The 24,635-nt window shown below is 37.4% G+C and overlaps 1 protein-coding gene across 5 annotated transcripts in view; it reads right to left on the minus strand.

The window, feature by feature from the left end:
• Positions 1–24,635, minus strand: part of LOC145291149 (adenylate cyclase type 5-like) — a 489,601-nt gene that overhangs the window by 63,682 nt on the left and 401,284 nt on the right. For all 5 annotated transcript variants that reach the window (XM_080136671.1, XM_080136673.1, XM_080136675.1 and 2 more), the window contains 5 exons: positions 23,581–23,820; positions 15,859–16,017; positions 15,093–15,237; positions 8,080–8,174; positions 1,352–1,508 (listed from right to left, as the gene is read on the minus strand). In XM_080136671.1, coding sequence (XP_079992797.1) covers positions 1,352–1,508; positions 8,080–8,174; positions 15,093–15,237; positions 15,859–16,017; positions 23,581–23,820 — 796 coding nt within the window. The remainder of the gene's footprint in view (positions 1–1,351; positions 1,509–8,079; positions 8,175–15,092; positions 15,238–15,858; positions 16,018–23,580; positions 23,821–24,635) is intronic.

The raw sequence follows: 24,635 nt of genomic DNA on the forward strand, positions 1-24,635 counted from the left end.
CTCCACTTCCTGGAATACTTTAATATTTTCTGTTCCGAAATATTTCTTCTGGAGGTGTTTTTGTATCTTCTACACTCGTCAGTAGATGTTTTATGGTTATTTGTTGGTTGCAGAGTGTGGAAGTAGTGGCAGCAGGAACAATTTTGTGGCCAAATTTGATTTTTCTGCTAAGAAATCAGCACACAAAATTAGGTTTGGTCATTTAAAGAGCAATTAGGAGAAAAATCTGCTTCTAAAAGTGGTAATGTGGATGACAGGGGAAATTAGTACATTATCGATGACAATAGAAATCTATTAATGAACATGAAATTAGTACATTATCGATGACAAATAATAGAAATCTATTAATCTATATCTATAATATTTGATGGATCAATATTTGATGGATCAGTATTTGATGGATCAGTATTTGATGGATCAGTATTTGATGGATCAGTATTTGATGGATCAGTATTTGATGGATCAGTATTTGATGGATCAGTATTTGATGGATCAGTATTTGATGGATCAGTATTTGATGGATCAGTATTTGATGGATCAGTATTTGATGGATCAGTATTTGATGGATCAGTATTTGATGGATCAGTATTTGATGGATCAGTATTTGATGGATCAGTATTTGATGGATCAAAATTTGATGGATCAAAATTTGATGGATCAAAATTTGATGGATCAAAATTTGATGGATCAAAATTTGATGGATCAAAATTTGATGGATCAAAATTTGATGGATCAAAATTTGATGGATCAAAATTTGATGGATCAAAATTTGATGGATCAAAATTTGATGGATCAAAATTTGATGGATCAAAATTTGATGGATCAAAATTTGATGGATCAAAATTTGATGGATCAAAATTTGATGGATCAAAATTTGATGGATCAAAATTTGATGGATCAAAATTTGATGGATCAAAATTTGATGGATCAAAATTTGATGGATCAAAATTTGATGGATCAAAATTTGATGGATCAAAATTTGATGGATCAAAATTTGATGGATCAAAATTTGATGGATCAAAATTTGATGGATCAAAATTTGATGGATCAAAATTTGATGGATCAAAATTTAAACAAAGCCAAATTTTGAATAAAATACAATTCAAGAATTGCAATTAAGTTTTTAACGTAGAAAAATACCCATTCTAGGACATGTAAATTAATCACCAAAATGCATAAATTTAAATGTAATGTGAACAAACATGCTACCCAACTCACATCTAATTTTCCAATAATTTGATCCTATAACAAAAGCACTTAAGTGGCAATAGGCCTGGTTTTTAAACTAATGAAAAATATTCAAATAAGTCAAAATAAAAAACTAAAAATGCTTAAATTTCAATTGCATTACCTTTTCTTCATATTCTTTCTTTAAAAACTTGAGAGAGATCGGCTTAACATGTTCCGTGCGAAGCTGATCCACACTGCGGGCATCAATTGCACGACTCAAGTATTCATTTACTTCATTTTCCGGATCTTTAACCAAAATCTGGTCACCATAGCCAAGCCTAAAAGCAAAAAAAAAAAAAAAAAAAAAAAAAAAAAAAAAAAAAAAAAAAAAAAAAAAAAAATTTCAAATTGAAATTTTAAATTTCATAATTACGATTTGAAAACAAAATCTTCCAAATATTTTTCATGCGTTACAAAAAATTAGGAACAGAAATTTGATTATTCTGACTATTGTTCTCATCTCAAATGCGATTCTCATATTTTGGCCGATGTAATCTGACCTTCAGGTATATTGTTAAATATTGGACTCCCAGGCAGCAAGACTCCCAAGTTGCCAAAAGTAAAGCCAAAACGTAATATGGTGGTTTCAATATTTTAAAGGAATTTCGAAACACTAACAGAACCCGTGAATGTAAAGCAGACTAGAATTGCTTGAAATAAATTTTAAAGTTGCAATAAATAAATTTGGAATTTAATTTCATAAACAATTTATATTATATAATGAGATGACCTGGACAATAAGGACTGACCTGGATGTGTGATGTTATTTTAACAAACAAAGATATTGATGGAACACATCACAATTTAAATTTATTTATCAGAGTTATTCAGATGTGGAGTTAGACAGTTGGTTGGTTGTTTTTGTTCTACGGCATATCAACCCATTTCGGGTTATTTAATGCCGAATCCAAAGATTTAAGAAAAATTCTTTTAATAGAATATATTTGTTGTTTTCATATCGGTTTCTATTTAACCCATAGTTGGGACCCTAACAGGTACTACCACTCCGGGTCAGAGTGGACCTGGGAGCAATGGTATTTAAAGGGTGACTCCACACTCCACAAAGCCCACAAGCTGGGGCCTCACCATTGGATATAGTTTAAGGTCATATCCAGGACCCCCATTGAGGGACTTTTACCCTCTGCAAGGTGGCAGTCGGCATATTCTAATGCCCCACCGACAGGGCCTAGACAGTTGGAAAGAGAGAGAGAGAGAGAGAGAGAGAGAGAGGGAATTGCCCATAAGTTGTGGAAGCATTTGGAGGAAATCTTACATTCACAAAACCTAGAAAAGGGAACCAGAAAAACACGGTATGTGCCCCAGAAAAGATGTTATTCATTCTGTAAAAGAACTGTCCATCGTATGCCATTAACCGTTATGAATATTTGCATTGTAAAAACGCACACTCGAAAATGAACATACAAATGTACAGATACGCGCATAAACATTCACTAGACAAACCGCTAAACACATGCACTCATATACACATACATTGCAGAGACACATTCGCTGTGTACACACATGCACTCATATACACATACATTGCAGAGACACATTCGCTGTGCACACACATGCACTCATATACACATACATTGCAGAGACACATTCGCTGTGCACACACATGCAACTATGAAGCAATATCTTATCAAACTCAAGAATCTGCATGAAATTTTGTTTTTGATTTTGCAAAATGAGTTTTGCAAAACGAGTTTTGCAAAATCAAAAAAAAATTTAATTCCAATATTTGGTGCATCCATTAATTGAGCATCAGTTTTTGAGTGAGGAAGTCAGGAGTCTGAGGGATGATGAGGTGTGAAAGAAATAAATTCAGAACACCCAAGTGGATTATCCAAATAAAGGATTTCATGGATAAGGACTGTCGTGCGTTTATACAATAAGTGCACAGTTTGATGTCAGTGTGGGAACTGTACACACAATTTGTGAGGAGCTGAAGATGTGGAAGATTTGTGTGAAGTTAGGACAATGTACAAGTTCACAACTCCATCCTTGTCAACAAATATTTGATGAAGACGGGCATGAAGACGGTTCCTCACCCTCCCTATAGTCCAGACCTTGCTCCCTGTGACTTTTGGTTATTCCCTAAGCTCAAGGAAAACCTTAGAGGCTGTCATGAGACAATTAAGATGAGAGAGGGTCATTGACATGCTGACACAAGGACTTCTATGGGGTCTTTCAAAAATTGTTGGAATGGTACAAGTGCATTACAGCTGGAGGAGATTACTTCTAAAGGGACAAGATATTCATGTGTGTACTATCAATAAAAGTGCCCATATGAAAAAAAGTCTGGAAACTTATTGAAGGCACCTTGTAATTCGATATATTGGATTAAAAGGTTTCCATTTAATATTCTTACAGATTCCCCAAGTTTGATAAATTGTAGCGTAAGAAAATCCGATACCATCCAAAATGAGAACAGTAATCTGAATAATCCAATTTTTTTAAAAACTCATTCACCCCAAACAAACCAGGTTTTCTCTTGAAAATAAAGGGCTACTAATTGGGGAGTTGAGCAGCAAGCTGTATTATATTTAAATATTTGCATGTTAATGCAGTCAGGAAAGCAGGAAAAGAATTCCAAAATCTAGCAGTGTAAGGAAGAAACTACTAGAGTAGAAGGTTCTAGTTAACCGGGAAGAGGTAGGATTTTGCTGCTTGATGGGATAATTGCAGATATGCAGGTTGAGGGGTCACAAGTGCTATGAGTTCAGAGCACATGCTGTTGACTTTTTATGACCTGGGTGAAAAAATTCGTTCAGTCGTAAATAAACATAACGGCATAAAGTGAGAATTGATTCGAACACGCCTTGTACGTATTAGTTCAGTATCTGGGTAGATGCCAAATACCTCCAAATTGCAACTGTCCATTGCTTACATTCAGTATGCCACCGTCTGTCTCCGAGAGTGGAGGATTTCATTTGTCAAACACTTTTCAAGCACTATGGATAATAATCAAGGTAAATTTATGAAATGCAAAAATTCTCATTGGTATAACTATTGAACTTCATAATTTTTCCAGTTTGAAGACAATCATAATATTATTACCCTTTCAACTAAAATTAGTACTTTTTTAATCTACATCATAATTAAAGTTATAAAGGGTTACAGTACTTGTAAAAAAAGCACAGGGATGGGACAGTGGCAAGAGCTTGATTGATAGAGCGGTACCTGTTAGACAGGGTTTAAAGAGTCAAGTCTAAGTGAGAGATTTATGGTAGACTAGCCTGGATGCCTGGCGTTGCCCGGGTGTTTGTAGGTGTGTATTGAGAAAACAAAAGTAGTAGAAAGAATCAAACCCGTACTGCGAAAGAGGAAAAGTGAAAAACGTGACTCATTAGCTGTTGTGCCCATCATCAATCCGGATTTGATGTAGGTTCAAATTAAGGCTAGACCATCGAAAAGAGATGCTGACTTTCGAAAATATCAGCAAAAAAAGTGCCCGGCTGAAGGTGAAGGAATTAATGTTTTTGGCTAATTTTTCAATATTTGACGTCTGAAGGGTCGAGCTTCAAAATGATACTGATCTCATGAAAATCAGTCGCCTCTTTCGAAAGGTTTTGCAAGACATGCAAATATACATACATACATTTAAACATTTATATTATAAACTAGCGGGGGTGGTCGGCGTTGCCCGGGTGTTTAGAGGTGGAAAAGAAATAAAGTTTTGGTAGGAAGGTAGGCTCTAAAAAACCCGACATCTAACTCAGTCAGCCACGAGGGGAGAGGAAGTGAAAACTGCCTTAATTTAATTATAAAGTTAAATGTACAGGTGTGAGAATTTAATAAGGTCAAACATCACGCGACTTAAGCTTGTTACTGCAAGCCAGTTTCTGTGTATTTCTCCCGCCAAATGAATAGCAATTGTCTGATATTACGGGATTTTTTCCCCTAGCATTGGTCAAATCTTATTTGCTTTCTGGACGCAGGGCCGAAAACAAATTCATTTTCAGTTTCACTTTTTTTTACAGAAAAAAAAGTGAAAGACGTGGGCCAATAAATATGGCGAAAATCGCATGTAAAAGTTGCCCAAATTAAAGACGCACGTCAAGTGGTTTCGTAAATCTTAGATATTATCTGGTAGCATATAAAAAGTTATAAGAATGAGCGACCAACCTAAGAACCACCCACGAAGGAAGTCTTTGCACACACATTTTGCCTAATATATATACATACACACACACACACTAGTGGGGTTACCCGGCGTTGTCCGTGGGATTAGAGATGTGTGCTCGGGTGGCAGGGGTAAATCAAAACAAAAGCGAAGTAATAACCCTGTTTAAATATGTTTGTGTCGGAGGGGGAGGGGGTTAAAAAAGTTTTGGTAGGCAAGTAGGATCGAACCTAAAGCCTTGAGGTGAAGTTGGAAAATAAAGCGCGAAAAAACGTGACACGTTAACTGCTCAGCCAGCAAGAAAGTAACTGAAACACATTTGAATTTATTCAAGTAGAAACAGAATTGACAAGTGCCTGCACTTAATGACTTCATGAGGTCAAATAGAAGTAGCAGACTGCATGGCAATTTTTTTGGTTTTGTTTCCCCAAGATGTTGGAGGGGGGGACCAGCTCTCCATAAAAAGGGGTTTGTCCAAATTGAATAGCAATTGTCTGATAAGGAGAAACTCCGCATTTCTAGACATGCCGGGAATAATGCCAGTTTCGAATTAGTTTTACTTTTATACAAAAAAGCCGAATCAACAATCCGGGGGGGAGGAAAAAAAAAAAAAAAAAAAAAAACACGAAAATAGCATGTAAAAGTCTGGCAAATTAAAGATAGACGCGACCCCCGTCCTTAAGTTGTAGATATGATTTAGACAGCATATAAAGTTTTAAGGAGTGAGCTGAACCAAACAACCCCTTAAAAAAAAAAAAAAAAAAAAAAAAAAAGCCCTTTGCAGACACAGAAAAAGTGCGCACACACACTTTCGCTTTTATATATATATATATATATATATATATATATATATATATATATACACATAGAAGAGGAGTCATCTCGGATATGGTAACAATACTCCATGCGAATGGTGGCTTTATAGCAGATGCATATACTTACATATTTGCATACATGCTTTAACAGCAGCTGCTGCTGCTAATATTTTCGATAGGCACCTATCCTTTACATGCGATCTGTTACATGTATTTAATTTGTTGAATTATGTTTTACTTTAAGGTACTTTTAATAATTCAAAAATTACACAATAACAGAATATTTTAAAACTAAATTACAGATGTTGCCACAACTATAGAGACCTTACGTATAGAGAAGGGGGGGGGGCGAGAGAAAAGGTGATTAATACATTTCCCAAGGTTATTCGGTTGTGTTTAATGGCATATCAACATTTTTTGGGTTATTTAATGGCCAGTTCAGTAATTTTGAAAAAGTTTTAATGTTTAAAGTTATTTACATTTTTAAATATGGTCGTCTTCAAGTCCAAGTTCTTGATGAGTTGTCCCCCTAAGTAATACAATTTACCAAATTTCCACTACTAACGATTGCGGTATTGTCCCATTGGCAAAACAAAAAAAAAGTTGCCCGGGTGTTTGGAGGTGTAAAAGAAATAAAGTTTTGATAGGAAGGTAGGCTCGAACCCGAAGCCTTGAATGCGAAGGTGGAATCTCGGCCACGATGGGAGAGGAAGTGAAAACTGTCTTAATTCAACAATTATAAAATTAAATGTACAGGTGCGAGAATTTAATAAAGGTCAAACATCACGCGACTTAAGCTTGGCACTGCAAGCCAGTTTCTGCATATTTGTTTTCCACTGCCAAATGAATAGCAATTGTCTGATATGACGGGTTTTTCCCCCCACCAGCATTGATCAAACCTTATTGCTTTCAGGACGTAGGGCCAAGAACACATTCATTTTCACAGTTTATACAGAAAAGCCAAAGACACGCATTGGCCAATAAATATGGTGAAAATGGTGTGTAAAAGTTGCCAAAATTAAAGATACACATTGAGTGGTTTCGTAAATCTTAGATATTATCTCTGTAGCATATAAAAAGTTATAAGAATGAGCGAGCAAGCAGATAACCACCTCGAGAAAAGGCCTAGCCGGACATACAGAAAAAATGCACACACAAACATACATACACTCATTAACTCTTATCCTTGAGTGGTCTCCGAGCCTCGATAAATGGCACCTCCACTAGTCTTTCACTTAGACAGGGTAAAAAAAGTAAGAGGTCCAATGTTGTATTCTAGGCTTATTTGTGATTCCTTTGCGATGAGTAATTCGTGTATTTAAATAGTGAAACAACCATGAGGAGGAGAGTAATAGTCCGCAAATAACTTTAAATACTTTTAGAATTCACTCTGATGAACTTGTACGATTTGTATCCCCCACGACTAACCTGAGAAGCAACAAAATCCCACCTCTTCACTGTTGAGATCCCTAGATACCAGAAAGCTTTCTACTCCAGTAGTTTCTTCCCTCTGACTGCTGATTTTGGAATTCCCTCCCTGTTTCCTGCTTTTCAGACTGTACTAACATGTAGAAATTTAAATGTTAACAGACATCTCGTTTAACTGTCCCCTGCTAGACATGATACCAAATAGCCCGTATATTCAAGTGGCAATATACCTGGTTTTGAGGGTGATAAGTTAAAGACGAGCATGCGGCGGTCGTCCGCCATGAGTGAAAAATTTACTTTCATTATGACTAATGTCTGTGCAAAATTTCAGAAAAATCCAAGGTGTTATTGAGAAAAGTACGAACAAATGAATAGACGAGAGTAAATTACTATGTCCAATCCCTCCTTTGTAAGGAAGGGGGGGGGGGGACCCTAAAAAAAAAAAAAAAAAAAAAGAAACGAAAAATATACACTTACTTCTGGTGGATGTTGTTCATGTCCTTAAAACCCAAACGCTTTGATTCTTTGGTTGATTGCACTGGATTTCCAGGACTGGCACTTTCTCGCTGTGACTAGAGAGAAAAAAAAAGTCAATGTATATGCGATACTACCGCCATCCCCCCCTAAGTGTTAGAAAAAAAAAAAGTGGGGGGGGGAGGAGTGGACAATGGAGGGGAAGTTGTTCACAAAAGAAAAGCTGAAATAGAACTGTTAATCAAGGTGTGGCAGGGATGGATGGTTGTTTTACAGCAAATCAACCCTTTTTAGGTTTTTTAATGCTGAATCTAGTGATTTTGAAGCCAAAGTTTTTAATAGAATATATTTTTTTTTTCAAGTCATTTTCTATTTAACCCATAGTTGGGACCCTAACAGGTTTTACCACTCCGGGTTCATAGCAATTAAAGGGTGGCTCCACACTCCCCAAAGCCCGCAAGTTGGAGCTTCATCAGATAGTTTATGGTCATATCTAGGACCGACAGAGATGGAGACAAAGGACCAAATAATTCCCTCAAGCTCTTAGGCTTAACATTCAGACGTGAATTGGACCAAATACATTGAGGCAATTGCCAAGGTTGCTGTGAAGATGAGCTCTTTCTACATTGCTAAAATGCTACTCACACCTGAGAGTATCCTGCATCTCTGCAAGGCCACATGCTGACAAACTTCAAACACTAGTACCTCTTAACAATACCATCAAACCCCAACAAGCAGCAAAATCCCACCCCTACACAGTAAATACCAAGAGGCCGAAAAAAAAACAAAAAAAAAAAAAAAAAAAAAAAAAAAAAAACCTACTCCAATAGCTTTTCCCCCTTGGACTGCTGCACTTTGGAATTCCCTACTGAGCTCCTACATCTGACTGTACTGACATGCAGAAATTCAAATGTAATGTTAAGACATCTCTGCTCAACTCCCTAAATAGTATCCCTATGAATTTGGTCCTAAATAGTAGCCTCTCATGACCAAGTGGCTCTGCACTTGGTCTGGGGTCAATCAATAAAGACAATAGTTTACTGACTATTTTAATGAGTGGCAATGCATTGACAAGTTTCCAGTTGGACAATGCTGAAGGGTTGGTTGGTTGTTTTATGGCATATCAACCCTTTTCAGGTTATTTAATGCCGAATCCAAAGATTCAGAAGAAAAAATTTTTAATAGAATATATTTGTTTTCAAGTCGGTTTCTATTTAACCCATAGTTGGAACCCTAACAGGTACTACAGCTCCAGATTAGAGTGGACCTGGGAGCAATGGTAATTAAAGGGTGGCTCCACACTCTCCAAAGCCCGCAAGCTGGGGCCTCACCACTGGATATAATTTAAGGTCATATCCAGGACCAATGCTGAAGGGTAGGTAGGTAAGTTTTTGTTTAACGGCACATCAACCCTATAGGTCATTTCATGCCATAAAAGGTAAAGAGAATATTCTTCATTTGAGACTTTGGCCAGTGGTTTGCTTTATTTTCAAATAAGTTCCAAAAGTTTAATTTTTCTCAGGAAATCTAATATTTTGTAAGGTGTTTCTTTTTCAAATATTGTTTTAAGGTTTTGTTCCTTGAAATATTTCGTACGAATATTTTCATATTTTTTACATTTCATTAATATGTGTTTAATGGTTAGTGGTTGTTGGCAGATTCTGCATTGAGGGATACCTTCTGCTTTCAGAAGGTATTCATGTGTTAGTCTTGAATGACAAATTCGGATTCTGGTGAATATAGTGTCTACTTTTCGTATTGGTATTATGGTTCTCTCTTGCCCAACATTTGGGTGTATTTCTTTAAGTTTGTTGTTTAGTTGTTCGTCCCATAGTTTTTGCCATTTTGTTTTTATGTAGTAGTTTATTTTTTTCCTATCCGTGTATGGGATTTTTCTGTTTGAAGGCATCAGCTTTGTTGCTTCTTTAGCTAGTTTGTCAGCTTCTGTATTTCCTCTTATGCCGACATGACTTGGTATCCATGCTAGTACTATTGTTTTATTATTCTTTATTTGGTGTTGGTATGTTTCTATAATTTCCAGGATGTACGGGTGGTTTACTAATGCTGAAGGGAGATCTAAAAAAAAACAAAAAAAACTGATGTTAACTTATAAACACAGCCTTGACAGAAGATGTAAATGTAGACCTTAGCATTCAGGGGATTATTTTCTGCAAGGATGTCACAAACGCACCAAGAGTCCAACCGATATTCAGAACAGGTCTTGTTTCTCTTTAGTTTTTGGTTTTATACTAGAGTCATTGTGCACCCTTTGGTGGCCATCAATGTGAAAAACGACATCCAGAAGTAATCTCCAGCTGCAATGCTCTTGTTTGTACCATTTAAATAACTTCCGGAAGGCCCCATGGAAATCCTTGTGAGCATGTCAAGGACCCTCATCACAGCCTGTTTATCTCAATTGTCTCATAATAACAGTTTAAGTTACAGGGAGCAAGATAAGGAGCTTGTCTTGATCCCCATAGCGTTTTTCTTTGATTTTCTGAGCACCCTTGGGACAAACTTTGCGCAAATCTTCTGCAGCTTCACTTTCTCACAAATAATTGCATACAGTTCCCACACTGACATCAAACTCTGCATTTATTGTCTATAGACAGTCCTTTATGGAATGGAATCCTTTATTTCGACAATCAACTCTGGTATTCAGACTTCCTTACTCTTCCAACACCTCAGACTCCCTCAGACTCCCTGCCTTCCTTAAATCTCTTATGCCACTCAAAAACTGATGCTCAATTCATGCAAGATGGTCCAAAAGCTGTCTGAAGCATTCCATACGTTTCTGTGACAATTTTTTCAAGTTTAAAGCAGAATTTCATTGCATATTGTTCTTGTAAAGTTTCCTCACATCCAAATTGCATTTTTGAAATTCACCAGTTGTAACAACCAGACTTTAGTAGAGTGTATTCCAATTCCTTCTGTTGCTGGTCATTTGAACATGAAATCATAAAAATTGATCAATCATCTTATACGATGTATAGCAATAACATACTGAAATTTTCAAGAGTTTACACTCATTTTAAATGTTTGTACAAAAAGTCTGGAAACTTACTGAAGGCACCTTATAGAAAGATCTGAATACCAAAGGCAGCATTCCCATGCTATCATTAAAACAAATTAAGATTTGATACATTTCTTTGACCGACTGTTAATTACTTTGTAGAAATGCAAAGTTTTGTTAGCATTAGTGGTACTTATGCAGTATATGGACGGTGTTATGGTCTACATATTCCAATCAGGATACGTAACCTGCTGGACAGTTTGAAGCACTTAGCCAATGAAATCGCCAGCAATTGACAAATGATAGTTTTTCATTAAATTGTTAAAGTACAGAATAGTTAAAAATCTTTAACTTATAGTAAGATTGGCTTTCTAAATATTTCAGAATAATTTGTAAACAGCACAGGTACCAGTTTCATTGAAATTACCATGTGCTGACTTTCTGCTATCAGGGACATAAGTTGCAGGGATACTATGCAGGGAGTTGAGCAGCAAGATATCGGTTCACATTAAACTTCTGCATGTCAGTACAGTTGAGAAAGCAGGAACCCAGGAGGGAGTTCCAAAGTCTAACAGTTCTGGGGGGGGGGAAAGAAACTATTAGAAGTCTTTCTTACATCAAGGCTCACGACTGCGTAGGGGTGGAATTTTGCTGCTTGTCAGATTTGTCTGGGGTACAAGGGCTTGTAGTTTGTCAAAGCATCCATCATTAAAATACTTGTAGAACAGGCAGAGGGATGCAACATCTCATCAATGGGACAGAGGTTGAAGCCTAGATGACAGTTCAGGAAGCCATCAGGTTGGTGACTCTTTTGAACTGTTCAAAAGTGAGACTAGTAGCAGATGCACCAGCATTTAACTCAGAATTGAGACCCTTACAGGTACTACCACTCTAGGTCAGAAAGGACCTGGGAGCAATGGCAATTAAAGGATGGCTCCACACTCCCCAAAGCCCGTAAGTTGGGGCCTCACCATCAGATTAGTTTAAGGTCATATCTAGGACCCCGAGGAGTTTGAAAAAAGTACTTTCAGGTAGTGTATTTTTAGCCATAGCTATTGGTGGTTGAAAAGATTTCTTGTAATGCTTGAAGGAAACAAGTTCAGTTTTGGCAGCATTGAATGTAACCCCCCACTTTTGTCCCCATTCCACTACAGATTGGAGATCATCCTCTAGTGTTTCTGCCATTTTCTTAGATATGCGTTCATTTGTTTTCCGCTGTGGTTGTTATAGAGCATGGTGTCATCAGCAAATATACCCATCTCAGATTACTGAGACAGAATGAGATATAGAGGAGTTATTTGTTATCCTACCAGCTGCATCTGCAAGTTGAGAATCCAAGCCAAGTACAGTGGTGGACATTGAAGTCACCATATACATTTACTTGTGCACTAGTATCTAGGGAGAGTTGTATCTATGCTGTCAGAGACTTGATTAACATACAGCTCTGGGTCAAGGCAAAGCGATGGAGAAAATATAAGTAGCTAATGTTATTTTGCATGTTGTCTAAAGCACAAAGGCCTGGTCATCTGAATCTAGTTTTGTTTCTCTAGTCAAGAGGAGGGTCTTTTGAACAGATATATGCATGGACTTGGAGTCTGAGTCCTTACGGCAAAATGGGAGATAACCAGGTATGTTAAAGTGGTTAGAGATAGGAATGTAGGTAAGTTTCACTTAGCACTAAGAAATCCAGGATGTTTGCTAGGAGAAATGACTCAACATCTAAATTACTTCTAAGCCCACGAATATTCGTGAATGCAAGCCTCAAGGGAGGAAGAAAATTGGCATTGTTTGAGTTTAAGCTTGGCTTTATCGTCATTTTTGATTGCACTGTCATTTTATTTCATTTAAGAGTTTCAGGTTTAGGGTGAGGTGCTGGACAAAGTGGTTGTGTAGAATACCAAACATGCAACACGAGTAAACCATCAGCCGACTCATCATCTACAGGATTGTGGCCTCGGGAAAGCCCAGAGATGGGTGTAGGGTCCCTTTCTATGCATGACAGAATCCCGATATACAACTGATGGAGCAGCTCCTCCAAGTGCTACTTAAGAGTTAGGGCTCCTGTACTATGTCAGAAACTGTCAATCCGGTACCCTCAACCCATCAAACAAACATCAACCTAATCCAATTGCATTGGCATATATAGTACTCAAGCACCCCTAAAGTGCTCAGTTTTAGAAAATGGGATGTGGCAGGAGCAGCATTCATTGCCCTAGTGAGGAAACAAGGTTGACCACTGGGGGTTTCTGTCAAGTCCCTGAGATTGCACCTCTGCGCCTGCCTAATAGGCAAAGGGATCAACCTACTAAAGTTAGGGACCGAAAGCTAAACACCTCTCCAGAGGTACATGCAATGTATGTGATTTTATAGCAGTTTGGGAAGAAGAGCAATGGAACTCCATTTGCTTTCCAGCTGATTACGATGTTTGTTTTCAAGTCCAATGTAAACAAGTTCTTGACGAGCCATCCCCTTGAGTAATCCAATTTATCAAATTTCAATTACTAAAGATTATTATAATATCGTCCCATTGTTGACTACTGTACACTCATTAATCTTTATCCTTGAGTGGCCTCCGGGCCTTGAGTAGCGACTCCTTTGTCAAGTTTTTGTTCAGCACCAAATTATGACTACCTATGTAAATTGTCACGGTGCCTTAGAGACAATTTCTTCCAAGTTTCCCAAAGCCTTTCCTAAGAAAGAGCAAGGCAGCAGAAATCTAGTTTCAAACGAATGAACCAAAAAATGAAACAAAACAGTTTTTCAAGCATCAAGTAATCCACCTTCAATTTTTTTTTTTTTTCAGTAGTTGAATATCAGCAAGGTGTTCCAGAAAGGTTACCTGACAATAAATCTAATTGGCGCAGACACTCCCCGGGCTTGGAACTAAGAAATACAGTTGACATGGACACTTTAGAAAACATGCAGGATCCCCCTACACAAGTGCAAAATTTAATTTCACCATGACTAATGTTTGTGCAAAATTTTAAAAAAATCCAAGGCACGGTTATTGAGAAAAGTGAATAAATGAATGAACGATTTGAGAACAATTTTTCCTTTATAATATCCCCTAGGGGGGGGGGCAACCAGAACTATCCTGGAAAAATCCGTTCCAACAATTTACGTTCATGACTAATGTTTGCACAAAATTTAAAAAATTCAAGGCATAGTTATTGAGAAAAGTGCAAACAAACGAATGAATACTAAGTCCAATCCTTCCTTTATCAGGGAAGGAATAAAATTTTTTTTTTTTTTTTTTACTTGGGAGTCACCACTTATCAAGACCAGGCCATTCAAGGATAAGGATTAGTGAATGTAAGATGGTAGTTTAATAATTGTTAAGTGTGTAAGGCACTTCATGTAGTACAAGTCTGAAATATTTATAAAACCGTTCTTAGTGTTTTGTAACTGTACTTTCACCTAACAATTTAATTTTATAGTATCTTAACTTTAAAATCCTAAAAAACAAGACCGGGTTTTATTTTTGGCGATTTGACAAGCATTCAATGTACGTTTCATGTCCTAATTTTTATACATTTCAAATGGCATGATTAGTACATACGACGTTCACTGAAAAATACAGCGCACTTGATAAGTGGCAAATTTGCATTTTTGTTAAAAAAAAAAAAAAAAATGTTGCAATTAGTTTGACCTTTCGTCAAATTTTAAACTTATTTTACTGTAGTTTAATCCTATTGAAAGTGATTGAAACAATATACAATTCTAACCAAAAGAATTACTTTACTTCGAGAGATACATTTTGTTTTGGAATTTATTTTAGTGTTTCTTATAAATAAATGTAGTTCTATACTTTTTTTTCTCAATCATGTATGAAAACAAGAAAATGCAATAAAATTTGGTCAAATAGAAATTATGGACAGTAGCATCTACATAAAAACAAATGCACCATAACTATTTCATTTCATGAACACCGTCTCCGAGCATTTTTTTTTTTATAGTAAATGTTTCAAATTTTAATTGCAATATTTCTGACTATCCACCTTACCTTTTCCCTGAAGGTGTCAGCCTTAATAAAAAAAGTCGTGATGTTGTTTTCCCTTAAGTAAACATTTCTTTTGCCGCCTTCACCTGGGATTACTTCATAGTCATTTCCAAGATATTTGAGGGTCTCTTCGGTCACGTGGACCCACCTTTAAATAAAAAACAAAAACAAAGATGAAAATAATCATATTCCATAATTGTTACAAAGATCGGCGGTTACATTCAATGAATGATTAAAATAAAAAAAGTGTTTCAATTGCCTTTTTAGAAAAGTGTACTAGAAATATATACACAACGGGATACAGTAGGCCAACACCTATCCGGATTCCTGTGGAATTAAGTTATTCCAAGGTCCTGATGGAGAAAGCCTTCCTTCACTCCAATAAAAATTAATCGTGAAATATAGGGTGTCCAAAAAGTCACTGAAGGGTTTTGAAGAGTTTGAAAGATTTTCGTTTAAAAAAAAAAAAAAAAAAAAAATGAAAAAGAATCGTTTTTGGCATCGGAAAATAAGCACAAGATTTACACATTCGGATACTCTCAAAAGTTCCGATTTTTCCGATTAATCGTCCCAACACTAATCCTTTTGATCTTAAGGTATATTTTGTCAAACTCTGGAATCTACATGGAATTTCCAACCATCAGCTGAAACGTGCGAATAATACCCAAAACAAAGTTTGTTTTTTTTAATGCAAGACAAACATAGGAAAAAAATGGACGATAAAAAATAAAAATCAGGTGTAAAAACCCAAGCAAGTGAAATTGCCTACCCTGGTTTGCCTCCAGCTTCCATCGCATTTGCCAAAGTGACGTCGTTGGACCATACATCAAATTGCCATTTGCGAAGGCCCAGGACTCCGCAGTGTACTCTGCCGCTATGTATGCCAACACGCATGTCCACGTTGGTCATGGTCACCTCACGGACAAGTCTGTATAAATCAAATATATTCAATTGCAAATGACGTAAATCCTCATAAATGTACAAGACAAGTGAAACAAATTCAACATTTGTAACCACAAAAACCTAATAAGCAAAAAAAATGTAAAAATCCAGTAAATTAGAGGAAAAAAATTACATCACTTACAATCCAAACAACTCAAAATGTTATCACATTTCATTAGGTTTCCAAATTTTGGAAGGAGGATTGATAATTTGGATCAACAAAAATAAAATTAGTTTTAACGTTTACTGTTATTTGCACAGTGTTCCCGTAAATGTAACCTCCAATCTTCAGGTGTCCCGCAACAAACTCAATATGCAGAATTTCTAAATCTTATTTAAACCACAGGAGGTAGAATGTTCTTATTCTATCAGTCATGACCGGATAGAAGTCATAATTCAGTTATATTTTTCATATAAGCCACACCAAAGATTGACCTTTCAACCTCCAAAATTCCAGTTGGACAGTAAAATTCCCGAGCCTGACAAGATGCACCCAAATAAGGTCGAAGGTTACATCAACTGAAATATTGTGCAAATGACACCTCAAGACGAGAATAGTTTGAATAATTCAAATAATCCTAACGGATTTCATATCTATCATCCCCCCCCCCCAAAAAAAAAAAAAAAAAAAAAAAAAAGAAGATACTATGCAAATTCTTCAAAATTTCAACTGATGTCGCTGCTGTGTCAAACACGTGACTAAAATACATTTTTTAACTAATACCATAGTGTAGTATCTGTTCCGTTCAACGAAGGTATAACATTGTAGGTTTGCCCTCGTGTTAAATGTTTTTCTTTACCTTTGAACAGATGCACAATAGTATATTGCAAGTGAATAAGTGTCTTGTGGAAGCACTTGACAGTATGACAAACCCATTATACTGTCGATGTCCCAACGGTCATCTCTGAACACATGCTGTGCACCGGACAAAGCAGGTGAAATTTAGTTGGCATGAAGGTGTTAGGAAAATTAATTTTGCAGAACGCCATTAAAATCAAAATACGCCAACAGATTTCAGCATTTCAGAATTTTGTAGATAAGAATTCTTATTTGGATTATACAGACTATTCATTTTTTTAATGGTATCTTGAGATGAGGAATTTTAATGGTGAATTGCTATCCTCATCTTCATAGTTTTCGTTTCACGTTTCAGCCAACTATTCCGCTGGTCTTCATGAATCACATGAAAGCCAGAGGATGAGTTGGCCAAACATGAAAATACAAATTACTCATCCCAAAGGATTCCAATAAAAAATGTTTGGTATGGACCTGATGATGATAAGATGAAAACATGGATTTATGAGACCAAAAAATCTAACCTTGATCGTCCTTTGGGGGGGGGGGTCTTTTTTTTTTTTTTACATGGAAGTCACCACTTATCAAGGCCTGGAGGCCATTCAGGGATAGGGGTTATTGCGTGTACAGTAATCAATGAGATAGTATTGTAGTAATCATTAGTATTGGAGATTTTATAGAGTGTCTTAAGAGGGCGGTTTGTCAGGGATTTATGTTGGACTTGAAGACATCCAAGTTGTAGTCAGGTGAGAAACAGGCAAACGGAAGAGAGTTCCACAGTCGTGCACTTCTGAGAAAGCTCTGATGGAATCTATGTTTGGATTCAGGCACAGATAAAGAGTGGGGAAAATTATTGACAGTAGTTTCAGCCAGACGGGTGTTTCTCGTGAAAGATTGGCAAGGGTGGGGACGAGAGAGTGGAACTCAGATGAGCACTTGCCATGGAAATAACGATTAAACAAAGACAGGCTCGCAACATCTCTTCTGTGGGAGAGAGGCTGCAGGGAAGAGAAAAGGGTACCCCCCCACTAAGCTACGAAGTCTATTTTGTACTCTGTCAAGGCAGGATAGGCTGTTTTTAGCAGCTCCTGCCCAGATGTAGCAGCAGTACTCCATCCTTGGACATACTTGGCTTTTATACAGATAGAGAACTGCATCAGTAGTGAGATATCTTCTGGAGCAGTAGAAGGATCCCACCATTTTCCCAGCGTCCTTGGCAACAGACCTGCTATACGTGTTCCATTTCAGATCAGGAGTAAAGGTCAAACACAATAGCTTGTCAAAACATGGAGCCTCCCCAAGAGGAGAGCCATCCATTTCAATTGATGCCAGATGGGGATCAGAGCGTTGATGATGTAAAGATAGCTTGGTTTTGGATGCATTAAAAGTAACCAGCCACCTCTTCCCCCATATACCACGTGCTCAAGATTAGAAGAGAGAGAATTAGAGAACATTGTCATTTACGGCCTTTGATGTGTTGCCATAGATGGTTGTGTCATCAGCATAGATGTAAACGAATGATTTAAGTAGGTGTTTTGGGAGATTATTGATGTAGATCAGGAAGAGAGTTGGGCCCAGGATGGACCCGAGGGACTCCAGTATTCATACTGTGGGCCTCTGATTTCTGCCCATCAACCACTACTCTTATGAGCCTATCAGAGGGAAATGATTTAATGATCGAGAAAACATTACCAGTGATACCGTAGCTGGAAATCTTGTGAAGTAGGCCCTTATGCCATACTTTATCAAAGGCCTTCGATATGTCAAGAGCAATTGCCCTGGAAAGGAAGCCTTTGTCAAGAGATTCACTAATCCTATGAGATAACAGTTAGCAGATCTGCTGTAGATCTTGTGGAGCGGAAACCATATTGCATGTCACTAAGGTTGTTTCTGCTGAGGTGGTTGACTACTTTATTTAATATGGATTCCAACAACTTATTCCCGACACACAGGAGACATTGGTTTGTACTGAGGAGATGACTTCCCCTGAATTCTTAAATACAGGGTGTTGGAAAGCACTTAAGGCAACACTTAAACAGTTTTGTAAGTATGGGGGCAAGTTCTGGTTGGAGCTTTTTCAGCACTATAACTGGAATGCCGTCAGGGCCAGTTGCTTTACTGGAATCAAGGTTCTTGATTAGCTTGGCAACCTCATGCACAGATATTTGTATATTGCATAGCGTGTTGTCTGTTATAGGAGGAAACACGGGGAGTTGATGGCCTTCCTTGCATAGGGTAGAATTAGCTGCAAAGTTCTTGGCGAATAGTTTGGCTTTATCTGATGCTGACGAGATGACCTCGGGTCCATTGATGATGGTCAGGATAGAACGCACGCTTCTGTTCAGGAACCTATTTGCTATTTGCCAAAACTGGTGGGTATCAAGCCGCTGCTCAGCTACTTTGGATTTAACGGACTGAGCATATAGCTCTTGCCTTTTTTATTACTCTTTTACAGTGGTTGCTGGCAGTCCTGAAAGCAGCTTTAGTCTCAGTACATCTATTACGTTGGTAGCTATGGAAAAAGTGATTTCTGTGCGTGATGACAGCAGCACATTCCGGGGAGAACCATGGCTGGCTGTTGGGTTTTTGTTGAAATTTTTTTGGATGGTATGAATCAGTCTATGCCTACAATTAACCATTCGGTCAGGTCTGATACTATAGAGGATACATCCTTTTTAAACATGGAATGCAGAGGTAGATCAGATATGAATGTACGGACGCTATCCCAGTCAGCCATAGAGTATCGATATACAGTACGGTGGAGAGGTACATCTGAAGACTTATTACATTTCATTTTTATCTTTACTACAACGGAGTGGTCAGAGGATCCCAGAGGAGATAGAATGGAGAAGTTGTGAGGAAAAGGTCTAGAAGGCTTGCATACTGACCCGTAGTATCGGGCACACGGCTGGGTTCATGAACAATCTGTGCGAAGTCATAGGCAGTAGCAAAATCATGACAGAACCTCCCCTCATCAGCCATTCCACATTATGGACATTGAAGTCACTGCAAATGTGAATGTTAGCCGAAGGATGAGCAGACAGGATGCGGTCAGTTTTCTCAGATATGCTCTTAAAGATAGTAGCCCCATTGTTGTGGGGGTGATAGAGGGCAAATATAAATGCAGTGGTGTAAGCTAGTGCAACCCGGAAGCACATAACGTAAATTAGGGTCTTCTCTGGAGTTATCCCTACCACATGGAAAGCCATCTTCAATGTAGGCACATATTCCATGCCGATCTTAGGGGTCAGATTTAGATGTTAAGTTGGAGTATCCATTAATTATGAATTCGTCTAGAGAAGTGGTTGGCCCTATGCCAGTTTCACTTAGAAAGAATATGTCCGGTTTCGTCTCCTGTAATTGTGTTTCAACCTCTGGAAGGTTGGAATGTAGACCCCTGATGGAGAAGGAAACCTGGTAGTAGAAGTCTATGTTGGATGGGGTTCTAGGTTTATTCGTGTTTTTTTTTTTTTTTTTTTTTTTTTGAGATTTGTCATGTTGAGGTTTTGGGATTTGTGGTTAATCCAAGGTTCAGGTCCCTGACTATCAGGCGGATACTGTCAGCCCAGATGAAACGTTTACCTCCAGCACCCTTTCTAATGACATGATCACAAAGATAGACATAGAAACAGAATTTGTTCGACATCTTAGGCTACTGTTCACAAAGTACTACCGATCTGGAATGCTTTTTCTTCACCCTTTGTCAGAAAAATCACTCATTGGAAATGAGGACTGACAGACAAAAAAGGAGCTGCCTGGATGCAAGAAATAGGTGTTGAATCTTTATGGTTTCAGCCGAGATTTGTCTGAAGATAGCGGTTTCAATCCCACCCTAAAGCCGGCCAGAGGATTAGTTGACCAAAATGTGGAGACAACTATGGAAGACTAATTACTGGGGATAAAGCCAAGAGATTCAGCATTCCCACCCTGTCGTGGTTAACCACCTGAAGAAGGCCAGAGAACAAATTGGCCGAAATGTGATGAAACTACTATGAGGAGGATAACAGTCCGCAAATATACTGTTCTCATCCTTAGTGTTATTCTCATCTTTTGGCTGATGTAACCTCCGACCTTCAAGTGTATCTTTGTAACACCCAGAAATCTGCAAGGAATTTCGAACAGAACCTTTTTAATTCACGAGGGTATGATGCTCTAGTTATGTCAGCCATGACCAAGTAATTTGCAATCCTTTTTCATATCACTTGCAGTAAACATTGAAACCTTCAGAAAAAGGTGTCACAATTGACTTTACCAAGTACGTTATCCATTACACCAGTGGTCCTTGCAAGTCTGATAAAGACTTGCAAAGTTTGACAAGAAAAACCTGTAGAACATTATGCAAAATTGTAAATTTCGACTGATGTTACTTATGTCAAACCAAGACAAACTAAAATACAATTTCTTGGATTAAGAACAAAGTGTAGTATCGGTTCTGTTCAATGTTATAAGATTGGATTTGTGCTCATGGTGGTTGTTCATAGAATGGAAATGTCACAAACACCTACAAGGCTTGGTTGGTTGTGTGGCATATCAGCCCTTTTCAGTGATTTTGAAGATTTTTTTTTTTTTTAATTCTGTTTCTATTTAACCCATAGTTGGGACCCTAACAGATACTACCACTCCAGGTCAGAGTGGATCTGGGAGCAATGACAAAGGGTGGCTCCACACTCCCAAAAGCTGACAAGCTGGGGGCTCACCATCGGATATAGTTTGAGGTCATATCCAGGACCTACAAGGCTTGGCGATAGCTTCCCATATGCACAATGTGAAGGAAATTTCTACAGGTCACGTGAAAATGAAATGAATAGGTTCGAGTACAGGATACCCTTTCCCAATTGCCATTCATTAAGAAAATCCATATTTCGTATAAATAAACTCCAGTCTATGCCTTACACGTTCGGTTAATTAAAATCACGATCAACATTCAATACAACACGTTGCAAAAGCGCACTTGTATGCAACGCAAAAAATTGTCAAGATAATTATAGTACAAGTACACCCAATCCTAGTCCTACTGCCACTGAAGTGGCAGTGGTTACTGTGATAGGGTCAGATTTATAGGATAACGTATGGGGAGTTAAACAGCAAGGTGATTGTTCACATTACATTTACATTTCTGTGTGGTACATTTGGAACAATTAGAGGAAATGAGCTATTGGAGTAGAAAATTTTTCAGCATCTGAAAACATCTACATGAAAGAGTCGGATGCTATTGATCCAAGGCTTAGTCAGGGATACTTAGGTCGAACGGGCAGAGCACAGTCCATTAACTCCTTATGACCTGAATTATGATGTAGATGATTAAATATTTATTAATTTTAACTTAAAGGATAATGATACTGTGATTGTCTTCAAATTGGAAAAATTATGTTCAAGAGTTAAACTACCACTGAGAATTTTTGCATTTCATAAACTTACCTTGATTATTGATAGTGCTCGAAAAAAAGTGTTTATGACAACAAATGAAATCCTCCGCTCTCTGAGATAGATGGCAGCATACTGAATGTAAGCAATGGACAGTTGCAATCTGGAGGTATCTTTTTTTATCTGGCATCTACCCAGATACTGAACTAATATGTACAAGGCGTGTTTGAATCAATTCTCACTGTCATTTATTTACAACTGAATGAATAAGTTCAAAGTCTAAGGGTTTAGGTACTTGTTTTACAAGGGCAGGAATGCAATATTACTGTGATGGGACAGAGTTTGTGGGGCCTATTTGAACATTGGTCTCACTTCAAAAATAGACTCTTAGCTGGTGCACCAATAATAATTCATACATACTTAGTTCTTACATTCCATGAGTGCTGTTTTTAACAAAGAGGGAATTGCTCAACTCCCTACTTTGAGTGCTACAGTGAGTATGTGGCAAATTGCCTTGCTTGGGAGTGAATGAAAAAAAATGACCATTAAATAAAAACGGCATGCCAAACTATCAAACATGTTCAAAAATGCAGAAAAATTGTGTGGAATTTCAAATGTGAAAAGAGTTCAGGATTGGATGAACCACTCCAAGAATTATAGGACAGTAGAGAATCTCAATGCTGCAAGTGAAAAATGCACCAATTCGTGTTCAGCCGGGCCAATCAATATCGTCAGAATCAGTTTATGAAAACTGAGACCTGTAGACTATCATTTGCTTATTGTAAAGTTGTGGTTACAACAAGATGGAGAAAGCCCTTACACCTCAAATCTGTCCCAGGATTCACTGCAAAAACTTTGGACGCAATGTTTATCTATCCAAACATAAAAACCATATCTTCACTTATTGTTCTTTAAGGCTAACTTAAAGATACCATTATGCAAGGAGACCCAGGATCATTACAGAATACAAAACCATCAAGAAAGATCAAAGCCATTCCTTAATCAGTTAAATAGTATTACTACTCATTTTTTACGCTGTCTTTGTCAATATAGGAAAGGAGGAGGCAACATCTATTTACCAAGGATGTATAAGTTTTGGTGATCAAAAGTTATGACTAGATGGAGGCTACAAAACTGACCTCTGTGAATGTGGAGGAGGGGGGGGGACAAACCTTTGTTGCCCATTCATTTTGCAAAATACAATGAAAAAAAAAAAAAAAGTGAAAATAACTACAGATTACAAATAAACTACCATTTTTGAGAAATGACAAAACTGATTACATATCTACGTTGTTTTAAATTTTATTGATCAGAGACAAAATCCAGTTCATCATAACCCGACAACTTCAAAATAGCCATTTATATTAAGTATACAAATGAAACACTTACCCAATAGCATCGATCATATCTAGGCCCATTTCAACACAGCAGTGGGCATGGTCTTGTCTGGCTTCAGGCAAGCCACTCACGCAGTAGTAGCAGTCACCTAAGATTTTTATGCGCAGACAGTGGTTTTCTGTTGCGAGACGATCAAACCTCGCAAACAGCTCGTTGAGGAGTTCAACCAATTCTTTAGCTGTACATTCAGAGGAAAGCGCAGTGAAGCCGCAGATGTCTGCAAATAATATGCTGTGATGAAAAGAAAAAAATTAATATTAGCAAAAGTCGCAAGAAATGCGTGAAAAAAAAAAAAAAAGATGCAGAAAAATATAAACAAACGAAGAAAAAAAAGATTGAATTATTTTTAGATTGTTCTATCATTCTTATTTTGAAATATTTTACACTATTCCAGTTTAAATAACATTTTCCTCAGGAAAACCTTCAAATTTTCAGACTTTTTGAACAAAATCCTTTTAATCCACAAGAGTAGATAATTCTCATCCAATCAGTCAAAATTACACACCCACAGGCAACTGATGATCTATTTAAGTTTTTTTTCATCCTTATACAGTTGAATTCTCTTGTAGACTTTTTAGAAGTCAGCTTATGCAAGTGCTAAGTCTGCAATAAGTTAAATTTATCCGCCCCCCCCCTCCGGAATTTAAACTGCATTCTTTGTTTTGGGAATTTTTTACTCAAAGCTTCTTTAGACTAACTGAACCTTGCTTGTATCTCTTCGATCGGGCGATTCCATTACAGAAAAAAAAAAAAAAAAAAAAAAAAAAAGAAAATGTTCTCATCTAGACCATTCCACTGTTTCGACTTACCAAAATGTTTATAATGTATGATGGATTGATCTTTTCTTGACAAGGCTATTCTCAGTGTTCAGGTTGCAGTCCATACTCTATTTGAATTATTAAATTCCTACAGACACTAGTTGTTTCATCCTTTCAGGAATCATCAGTGCAGTGTGTCACTTAACACCAGTCGATGGATCCAAACCCGGCGACAGAAGCCATCCCTGGCTTCATAAGCAAAGACCTAATCCATTCGGCTACTGTTAA

This window comes from Euprymna scolopes, chromosome 12 (assembly GCF_053919585.1).
Source record: "Euprymna scolopes isolate OS-2025 chromosome 12, ASM5391958v1, whole genome shotgun sequence".
In the NCBI taxonomy this organism is placed as follows: domain Eukaryota; kingdom Metazoa; phylum Mollusca; class Cephalopoda; order Sepiida; family Sepiolidae; genus Euprymna; species Euprymna scolopes.